The sequence below is a fragment of the Lissotriton vulgaris genome, chromosome 6, assembly GCF_964263255.1.
Source record: "Lissotriton vulgaris chromosome 6, aLisVul1.2, whole genome shotgun sequence".
Lineage (NCBI taxonomy): Eukaryota > Metazoa > Chordata > Amphibia > Caudata > Salamandridae > Lissotriton > Lissotriton vulgaris.
The window spans coordinates 781796996-781807861 of record NC_141694.1 but is presented as its reverse complement, the minus strand read 5'-3'; the positions used below and the strand labels follow the sequence as shown (position 1 = coordinate 781807861).

At 43.4% G+C, this 10866-nt stretch overlaps 1 protein-coding gene across 1 annotated transcript; it reads right to left on the bottom strand.

Moving 5' to 3' along the window:
* Window positions 1-8094: 8094 nt before the first annotated feature.
* On the bottom strand, window positions 8095-10416 carry LOC147707986 (52 kDa repressor of the inhibitor of the protein kinase-like). The gene has a single exon (XM_086925693.1). The coding sequence runs from the start codon at window positions 10414-10416 to the stop codon at window positions 8095-8097; it is 2322 nt and encodes a 773-aa protein (XP_086781819.1).
* Between the last annotated feature and the right edge of the window lie 450 nt (window positions 10417-10866).

Below are 10866 nucleotides of genomic sequence, written 5' to 3'. Positions count from 1 at the left end.
CTTCTCCACTGCTGCAAGGAGAGCGGTGTCGGTGCCCTGACCTGGTCGAAAGCCCGTCTGGGAGTTCTTAAGGAGATGGTTGGTTTCCAGGAACTGTGACAGTTTTTTATTTACAAGTTTCTCCGCGACCTTACCAATCCAAGGGAGGAGAGAGATCGGTCTATAGTTTGATAGATCCTCAGGGTCTAGTGACGGTTTCTTAAGAAGTCCTTTAACGACCGCCTCCTTCCAGCTAGGAGGGACTTCACCTTGGGCTAATGAGGTGTTGATCAGAGCGGTCAGCGGGGGCACTATGGTGTGGGTGATATTTTTGAGGAATCTTATGGGTACTGGGTCACTGGGGGCGCCACTCTTGACTGAAGCAAATGTTGCTGCAACCTCCTCCATGGTAACTGGGCCTAAGGAAACCAAGTGAGGTGTAGCGGGTTTCGCGGAGGAATTCCTCTGTAAGGGAGGAAGGTCCTTATCTCTTTCAGTGGTGTCTGTTTTAGCAGCGGGAAGGGAGGCAAGGATCTTTTTAATTTTTTCATCAAAAAAGGTGGCTAGATTAATACATTTTTCTTCCGCTGCTTTGGGGTCCATAGGTTTTTGTGGGGGGTCGGGAACATGGAGGAGCTCTTTAAGGATAAGGAAGGTCTCCTTGGCTGAGCAGGAGGAATTCTTTATTTTTTCCTCATAGAAGGCACTTTTGGCACTACGAAGTGCTAGTTTGTATGCTTTCATGGATGACTGAAAAACGTCTTTTTCCTTCACAGACTTATCTTTCCTCCAAATGCGTTCTGACCTTTTGCACTCCTTCCTTAATGCGTTCAGTGAGGGAGTGTACCATGGAGCTGGATTGATCCTTTTGGTGTGTTTAAGAGTGCTGGTTAGTGGGATAAGCCTGTCTAGGGAGTGGGTGAGCCAACCATTAAATTCTCTATCCGCCGTTTTGGGATCCGAGGAGAGAGGCGTGATGGATTCTCCTAACCTAGCTTCCCATTCCTCAGGTACCAGCTTGTGCCACCGTCTCCCGAGTGTCCTGGTTTTCTGTGTTTGAGCCGGGGTGATTTGGAGATACCAGTGCATGGGGACCAGTAAGTGGTCTGTCCATGGGAGAGGGGTGGGATCCTGGGTTTTAAAATTCCTAATATTCGTAAAGATTGGATCCAGAAGCTGGCCTTTTTCATGGGTAGCTTTTGAGTTCATAAGACGTAGGTCGACTGATGCAAGATCTGCTAGTAGGTTGGCTGCGGCGTTATCCGCAGGGTCAAGGAAATGAAGGTTAAGATCCCCTAGGAGGAGAAAATTAGAAGCAGTAATTGCTTTTAGTGTGATGTGATCCATCAAGGTGCTGGAGAATTCCCCTAGTGGGCCTGGCGGTCGGTAGACTAATAGTCCTGACAGTGAGATTGCAGGCGAGATCTGGAAAATGAAATTGCAATTTTCGCAGTCTTTGACATTGCCATTGTCGATCCTGCAGGTGATGTGGTCTTTGTAAAGGATGGCTAGCCCACCTCCTCTGCCAACCGGTCTGTTTAAAGAGCAAATTTGATAGCCTGGGGGGGCTGCATTGACCATGTCGAAGTCGCTGTTCGGCGTCATCCATGTTTCTGTGAGAAACAATATGTCCAGCATAGAATTCTGGACGAGGATATTTATCTCATGAGCGTGTCTTACCAGAGACCTGCAATTGAGAAGGCTGAGTCGGAGTGCTTGAGCACGTTCCTTATCCTCCGTCGGATTGCAGAGGGTACAGCCCGTGAAAGGGATGGCTTCCTTAAGGGTGTACTTGCCCTTGGGATGTTTATTCACGTTCCAAGCTCGAAGCGTGTCTTGGGTGTAGGTTATGCGCCTTTGAGAATCGGGCATAGTGTCTAGGCCTAAGGCCGTCTGGGCCCGGACGGGCCCAGACGGGCTTGCCTTAGGCGCGCCTTCGGCGCGCTGACGGCGCGCCCGCTGCGCCCGTCCGCTGCACGTCCGGTGGTTACACATTATTTAAAGGGTGAAAAAGGGGCGTGTGGGCGTGGCCTAAGGGTAGGCGTGGCCTCGTCCCTCGCCGTCAATGGCGACTGGATTTGTTTGTTAGGGGTGTTCCCATGGGCGTCCGCAGAATTTTTTCCAGGGGGGGGCAAAAGGTTGACCTCATTACCAGCTCGCCAGGTTTGTATGAGTGTCAATTAACTGAGTATAGAGTGTTATTGCAGAAACCTGATGTCCATCTGCTAGTATATTAGTACTGTGTTGGATGGGTGATATGCACTGTTTGATGATGTGCTTTGATGGTATGTAGGAACTCTGCTTTGGGCACATTGATATTCATTTAAGTTCTGACCCGGCCCACCTCCTAGAACCGGGCCTGTAACGAAGCAGCAGATTTGAGGTCGAGAGTTGGCGTGGTGAGGAGGTGAGACTGCACAGTGAAGGGATAGGCGAGGAATGGCACCCTCCTATTGTCGTTACCACTGGCAGCTATGAGAGCGTTATGTGGGTAAGGCGGCTGCCGTGACCTCTGCCCCGTAAATAAAACATGCAGAGAGGTGAGCCTCGTAGTGTAAACACAAGCCCTGCAGGTATCTGCGCTGTTATGGGTTCGCGGGGAAGGTGAAACTATTGAATTAACACTGCGCCCAATTGAGAAGTGAGGCAGCAACAGCCCCTGCCAGCGGCCGTGTATTGAAGGGTCCGCAGGGAGCCATTCTATGACGAAGGAGCGGCTGCCCCAGCCAGCAGTTGTGTATCTAAAGGGGTATACACCGTATACTTGGAGATGTGTGGAAGCTGCCGCGGGGAGGAGAAGCGCTCAACAAGGGGCCAGGCGCGAGACACGTTTCCTCATGAGGAGAGTACTGAGACTGAGTACTTTTGAATGTTTACGAGTTGTTCATATTTATTTAATTTGTACTGTGTTTATTAACCATACAATAAAATCAATTTATTTTGAATTGTTCAGTCTAGTGTGTTGGGCTTGGTAGTACTTGTGTGTCATTATTAGTAGTTTTGTAGGTAGTAGGTTAAACCTCAAATATATGCTGTGCTTGCTAGTGAATAATCCTGTCTACTGTGTGCTGTGGGAGGTTGTATTAATGAGGAGTCCTTGTGAGGCCCACTGCAGTATGTCTGAGCTGTGTTGGGTGCATTTGCCACGTTCTATTTAATTTAATTTTGGACCAAAGTAGAATTGCATAGAAAGATAGTTACAAAATAAAAAAAACAACAGTACACAGCAGTCATTTAAATTAAGTGCTGATTTTAAAAGGTAGAAAAGGCTCAGTCAATGTTACACAAATTCAACAGCAACCCTTGTACCTACATTCAAGGTAATAGTGTTAAACATTGGATAAGCGCACACAGCAGCATTGGTTGCTCTCCCTTTGACCACAGTGCACACAAGGTAAGGAAACACAACATGTGGGGTCAGACTGCCAGGGAAGATTGCACAAGACTGAAAAAGTGGGCAGGCTGCAACAATGTAGAGCAATGTCAACACTGTAGCCCAAATTAGCTCCCTTCTCTTACCTGGCTCACAATCGTGTCGTACTACTAGTATTCAATTACTAGAACACATACCCTACTCTGCACCTAAATTATGCCCTATACCACCACTGCTATTGGCCTCGCTGTGCATCATAACTGACAGACTGTAGCAGAGCACCCTATTATGGCATACGTTGTACTTGCACACAGGTAGGCAGGCACTTCGATTCTTCCTGGATGCAACTTCAAAATTGCTAATTGATGCCAAACACAGTTCCCATTGCACCACAAACCTGCACATTACTGGAACTCACAGCCCTGCTAGTGCATCTCAGACCTCATACCAAGTAATTGCTGTCACTTAGTTACACGATAATCCTGTTTCCTACACACCGCTCTGCAATAACACCGCAGTTGAACTACCAGAAATTCCAATGCTGGAATATGCACAAAGTACTGCCATTGCATCTCAGTCGATACCATGAAGTGCCAGCACTAGTAGCATCGATAGATCTCTGTGCACTTCAGTCCTGTATGCAAACCCCATGTTATTCCACATAGGTCCCCATGCCACAGTCTACATCTGCAGTTGCACAAAGCAAGCATATTAACCTACTGAGTTATCCTATTAGGAATTGAATTGTGATATACAGAATATACACTGACCTTAGCAGCACACGCATTCACCCACTGTGGAACCTTACTAAATGAAGTTTTACGAAATGCTACAATTCAAAGTCAAACTCTTTGTAAAATAACAACGGAGTAGTCTACCTGGAAATAAAAGCTAAATAACTATTATAGCCACCTACCAACATACTCACAGCTACAATACAACAAAAAAACAACACCAGCATAATATAAACACGTATAAATATACACCCACACTCCATGAGTGCTTGAAAAGGAAAAAGGGCCGCAGGTCACAATTCAGCTGCATGTAGCAAACAGTAGACTGTGCTTTGGTGGGAAGCTGCTGCAGACCAGTTCCCCAAAATACCTTTCAATGACTTGTGATGCTCATGCACTCTCCCAGGCACTATGAGGAGACACTATGCAAAATTTCAGGTATCTAAAAGTATTGTGGGAGCCCGAGGCTTTAAATACTAATAGACGGTCTCCAAGAGAAATGCCTCAAAGGCAAGTGCCTTTGTGTTTGCTTTCTTTTCAAACATGGATGCCCACCCCCTATGGAGCTCCTGCATCTGGCCTAGTCATAGCTACAGGAGAGCCCCAATGCCGTCAGGCCACTGCCAGCTCCCAGCAGGGCCAGGACAGCCCATGTGCTACGTGGGAACTTGAAGGATTCCATGCTCTCCTGCCTGCTTTGAACAAGTCCAGGTGGAAGGAGAAACAACCCCCTCTTCTTCTGACCCTCTTCTGGCCAACCCCAGAGACATCCTTGCTTCCCAGACTAACTCAGTGCCCAAGGGGGCCAGACTTCTCCTGATATTCTATTGGGCCCCGTTGGGCAGATTTAAACAGTTTCTGTGTCATTCTGCTCCTAGTGGCTGGTTGTAGCCACCAGAAGGGGGTTCTCATGATCTTCTAGCCTCTAAATGTTTATATTCCTTTGGGGAGATGGCCTTCCACTCCATACTCAGGACCTGTCCTCTGTCCATCATCTGGCATTCTCCTTAATCTGGTGTTACCCGCAGCTGCACACTTCAGCCCTCAATACAGAATACCTAACCAACCATGCCTGCACTTTTCAGGTCCCATAGCCCCCATGCCTGCTTGAAGGACACCCATGTAGTAGTAGAAGTCAGGGTTTAGCCCTCTGATGAAGATTTCCTCTTTGCAAGCCAAGAACCAAGAGGTTCCATTGTAACTCTTCTTCTCCAAGGTTCACACATAGATCCATCCTAATACTGTTCCTCTGTGGATGTAAGGGGAAAGTGCTACTGGCCCTGGAGAAACAAGTCCTAGTCCTTGAGGGCCAACTAAATTCAGAAGTCCTTGAATCCGTCTTTGCTGTGGGACCAGGTGTCTTTGCTCCTGCAACTGGGTACTCCTCTGACGCTGCTTCCCCCAGGTTCAGGCTGTTCTCAAAAGTCTCTCCCTGGTGCCACAGTTTTTATGTGGGGTTGTATAGTTCTAGGAGGTAAGAACCTCTCTCTAATCATGGGATCACACATCATCACTCCACCCCTCTCCCAACCCTCCTGCACAGCATTTTTATATATTTCAAAATGTGTTACTTGAGGTGGTCTTTAGAAAGCCCTCTGTAAGAGCCTGAAACCCCATCCTAACTGCTGCAGCTGCCTGGTCCCATCTGTCCAAAACTCTAAACGACAGACCCTTTTCTCATTGTCTCTGAAGTATGGCCCAGCACAAAGTAAAAAGTACTTATCACGTGCAGATTATGTTCCTACTCTTTCCATTCCAGAAACTGGCACAAGAACTAGCAGATGGCCCTGTTGTGTGGGGATAACATTGATCCTATAGCTGGTTAGCAGAGTAATTAACTTGTACCAAGAGGTGGAATACGTCAGACAAATATAACAAAACAGAAGGAGTACAGATATCATAAAAGTGACATTGAACCTGCATTAGGTCGATTTTTACCATTTAACCAGTGCATCACCCTAGTCTCTAAACCTACCTATGCAAAAACTGTGTTTTGGTGCAAATTTCAATCATAATGTATAATAAATTAATCAAACACTGTTTTCTGATCAACACTATGATCTTACTCCATCAATGTCCACTCACATTATAAAGCCTACACCAGGTCAGCACCAATATCTGTAGAATCCCTTCTGCAACAGGCTGCTTGTGTTCAGATACCGGACTTCGCTGTACTGTAGTCCCAATCTCTCAGCCTGCAGACATGTACACACACTTGTTAACATGCAACCAATCCAGAGCTTCTTACCTCCTCTGCACAGCGGTGGATCTTGTTTTAAAAGGTGGAAGTGGTGGCAAGCACTCTCAATCAATTTTAATGGAGCTTACATTAAATGAGACTCAGTAAGTGAGGCTGACTCAGAGTAAAAATCCAAAACCTGAATGGTTCAAAAGCACTTTTCCAAGAGTTTAAATGCATCAGAACCCATTTTCCTACACCTTGCACCTACAATGTATTCTTCTCTGAGAGTGCTTGCTTTACTCCTATCCATAGAGACTTCTCTAACTTACTTCATCACTGGCTCTACACTTGTCTGTCAAGGCTGATTGACTTATTACACACTTTCAATTTGTTGAGACAACAGATTCTTTGGTCTCTAAATAATTTCATCAAATATTACTGAATGAGTGAGAAAATTAGAGGAGTGAGACTGGTCTTCCTTTATTTCCCTGTCACAGGTATATTGCTTGGAGGAAACCTTGACTGTTCCACCTGCACAATTGTTCCAGATGACCATGTACTGACAGGAAAAGGCCCACGTGTCATCCCAATAGTTAATGTATAATTTGGATCTCATTATCACAGAACATAAAAATAAATCAGATTCAAGCAGTGCTAACATTTTATAACCCCGACTCACCGGGGAACTTGTCAATAAAAACAGTGATATCCTAAGAATTTCTGAAATCAAAAATATTTGAATAAATACCTCAAACTGGAAAAGAGTGAGAGGCTTGGTAATATAACTATGTATTACTAATAAATGGGAACATAAATGCAGTGTATCCCTGGATCAGTGATCAAAATACAATCAATGCAGGTTGAAGACTTCACTTATGGTATACCTGACCCCTTAAAGGTCCTTGTCTGGATTACTATGTACAAAAATTGAGGGATTCGTGTAACAAAGCTGGGCTGACGCTGAGGGTTTTCAATGTTATTTGCTAATCTGATAAACCACCTGCTCCTACTTGTTATGCTTCCAGACTGGAACTGCAGTTGATTATGCTATAATAAACATTGATGCCTATTATGTTGTAAGGCAAAGGTGATACAGCAAAAGATAAATGGCTAGGACCCAAATACCATCCTCCGACATGATGTGGGGCACAAGAAAAACTGGGGCACAGGAGGAGCCATGGGGGCAGGAAGCAGGCCGCATATGATCTCATACACCATAGGGTTGTGCCACACAGCCATCTCTTTCTTTTGTGGCCTTTGGTAGATATCATTCACACCTTCTAGAAGCTTGCAAAGAAAAAAGCAGAGCTCAGCTACAGACAGGAGCGGCTCTTGGTCAAAAGTAAAAAAGCACAGGCATGCAAAGGGTTTAGAAACCTGATGCAAAGGCTTAATGGAAGGATGAAGCTGCCATTGTCCGATTAGCAATTTCTAATCTGTTTTTATGTCACCACTATTGAATGCACCACATTATTCATATACACATGACCAAAACAGTGAAGACACTATAACTGCATTATTAAAAAAAAACATGTAGAGTCAGTCTTCATTTGCTGTTAACGTGCACAAATGAATGAGAGTTAAAATGTATGACAAATGTATTTATTTTGGAAATGTATTAACTTAAATAACTTAAAATAAATAAAATCAAATATATTTCAATAAATAAAATAACAGCTGATCTCTTCCAAATTGGAAAATAAAACATATCAATTTAACCTGGATAACTGTTGCAGGAATTGCAAACATGTACAGTCTTGCTGAAATTTAACAGTCACATTTTTCAATGAGCAGTAGTTTTATACAGTTTTTGTTCACTGGTTAGTTTACTGATCTCGAAAAAGGAACTGTAAACGTCTATAGTCTTGTGCAAATTTATCAATTACTTTATCAATCAGCTGTTGTTTGTTTTCATCAATTTTTGCTCGATGTATGCTCATCATGCACAAACCCGATAAGCGATCATCTGCCATTGTCGACCTCAACCAGGTTTTCACCCTTCTCATTGTGCTGAAAGACCTTTCAACTGTGCAAGTGGTCACTGGTAATGTGAGAGCAATGAGAATTGCTTGCTGGACTGATGGAAATAAATCTGTGTGGTTTAGCAAATCCAGAAATCCATTGTCAAACTGCTCATCCTTCGTTGACCAGATCTGAAACCATGTGACTGCTTCGGCTTCCAGGTTTTCAATGTCATAAATTTCTCTGATGTTTGCAATATGGCATTTGTATTGCTCAAGTGTCATTTTTGCCATATGTTTTGGGTACAGTGAAAATAAACTCAAATTTTTCTTGTTTTCATTGCCAAACCGGCTTTCTAATGATGCGATGATAGAGTCCATGTATGGCACATAGATAGACTGGCGATAGTATTCTTCCACAGAAGAGGAACCAAAATTAGAACGAAATACTTGACGGCCACACTGTCTGGGAACACTGAGTTCAATGTTCAGTTTTTCTGCCAGTGTTTGAACTTTTGTAAAAATGTCCTTAAATTGCTCTTCAGCTTTTTGTCTGTGATCATGGAACACAGTCAGAAGGTCTTGCACGTGATTACACACCTTGAGGATATCAAGCTGAACAGCTTGGAGAGCCTGGCTTACAGATTCCAATCTTGATGAGTAATCAGAAATTATGGACAAGCTAAAGAGAAAATTCACTGTGCTGGAGGAACATTGCAATTGATATGCATCCTGACGTGTTTTCCCCGATGCTGTAGTGGCCAATATGCTTAATTGCTTAAAAATCTCTTCAAAGTGTGAGCTAAAAATTCGAATGCTCTTGTATTTTGCGGTCCATCTTGTTTCACACAGCAATGGCAGATTAGGAATAAGAGATCTTCTTTTTGGACTCTCACGGAAAAACTTGATGATGGCTTTCACTGTGCCAATAGAATTCCGTATATCAGGAACAGCATTCAGGTCATTAACAACCAAATTAAGTTTATGTGCAGCGCAGTGAGCAAAAGCAGCTTTAGGATATTTTCTCTTTATTATGGCTTGAACACCACCTTCCTTTCCTGCCATTGTAGAGCAACCATCATATCCTTGGCCATGGAGTTTTTCTAAGTTTAATCCAAATTTAGAACATGTATCCATAATCATATTTGCAATTGAGATAGCATCCATTTCTTTTAAGGTTGCAAATCCAAGGAATTCTTCTCTGATGACAGGTACGGTGCTACTTGTCGTGTCTACAAAACGTACTCCAAGTGACATCTGTTCTTTTCCGGATATGTCGGCACTTTCATCAGCAATGATTGAAAATCCATTTGACCTATTGACTAAGGATACTAGATCTTCTCTTAATGTTTCTTCACATAATGTAATCAGTTCATGTTCAACTCGAACAGATGTATAACGTGCATTAACTGGTGCATTTTCCAGATGGTTCTTTAGGATGACATCTCCTGCTTCAATGCGAAATTGGTACAGACTTTGCACGTTTCCGGATGTACTTTTTTTCCCACGTAAAGCAATGTCATGTGTGCCACAAAATAAGATTGAGGACAAAATTGGAAATAACTTTTGCCGATTTTCTTCAACATGCCTTTTCACAGCGTTGTCTATTTGACAAACAATACTTGTTTCCGGTTTCTTTCTAATCTCCAAAAAGTGAGTTGCATCCACTTGTGCGTTTTTATGCCAAGACGTTAAGACATGCTTGCGTGCACTTTCATGGAAGTCTTTATATCTAGTGAAAGGCATAGTTATGAATGCTCCTTGTGTCCCACGATGAACTGGCTGTGGAAAAACTGTGCAGAACTTGCAAATTGCACCTTTCAGTTGGGGAGAGTAGCTAAGCCATGGTGAATATTGATTAATCCACACATGACGGAAACAGCGTGTTCCAGCTGAATCTTTCTTGAAGTCATACATTTCTGGTGGAGTATACGTATTTGTCAGAAGATTGTATTTTACATCGTCTGTTACGTTTTTTGCTAAATTAAAATACAATCCAATATCATTCACAGGAGCATCAGCATCATGGCTACATTCTGTTGGAGCTGAAAGTGGACCTGCAGAACTGCTTGTGCTTGGCTCTTCTGCCTCCTCCTGTTCATCATGTCTAGATTCATTTCTTGCTTCCGTAATATCAGATTCTTCATCATCCAATTTTCGTTTTGAAAAGAATTTTCGGATGTCCATTTCTAAAAAGAAATGAGGATCATTAAATACTCTGCTCATCACCAGGCTGGCTGTATTGAATAAATCGAGTTGCAGATGAGGTACAGGGAGTTGAAAATCCCGTTTGAATTTCCCCGGCAAGGAGAACCAGGTTGCCTTGCATAATTATATAGGTAAGATGAGATTTGTGAACGTTAAAGAACTCACCTAAAATGCACTATTTATTGAATACATACAGCCTTGTATGCTGAAACAAAGTTGAAAAACGAAACTGTGTTTACATATATGTACACACACTGATGCACACACACATTATATAGACAATGGCAGCAGATTTTAAGAGACGCACACACAAAAATGCTGGTGTTTTTACAGAACTCGGACATTTGCGATGCACACAAATAAATGTCCATACATGCTTGGACATGTATGGTTATGTTTGCCGGCCTCCTTCTGCACGCACCCACACAC

What these genes read in the sequence shown, in the direction of transcription:
- LOC147707986 (XM_086925693.1), bottom strand. Translation starts at nt 10,416, where the DNA reads ATGGACATCCGAAAATTCTTTTCAAAACGAAAATTGGATGATGAAGAA.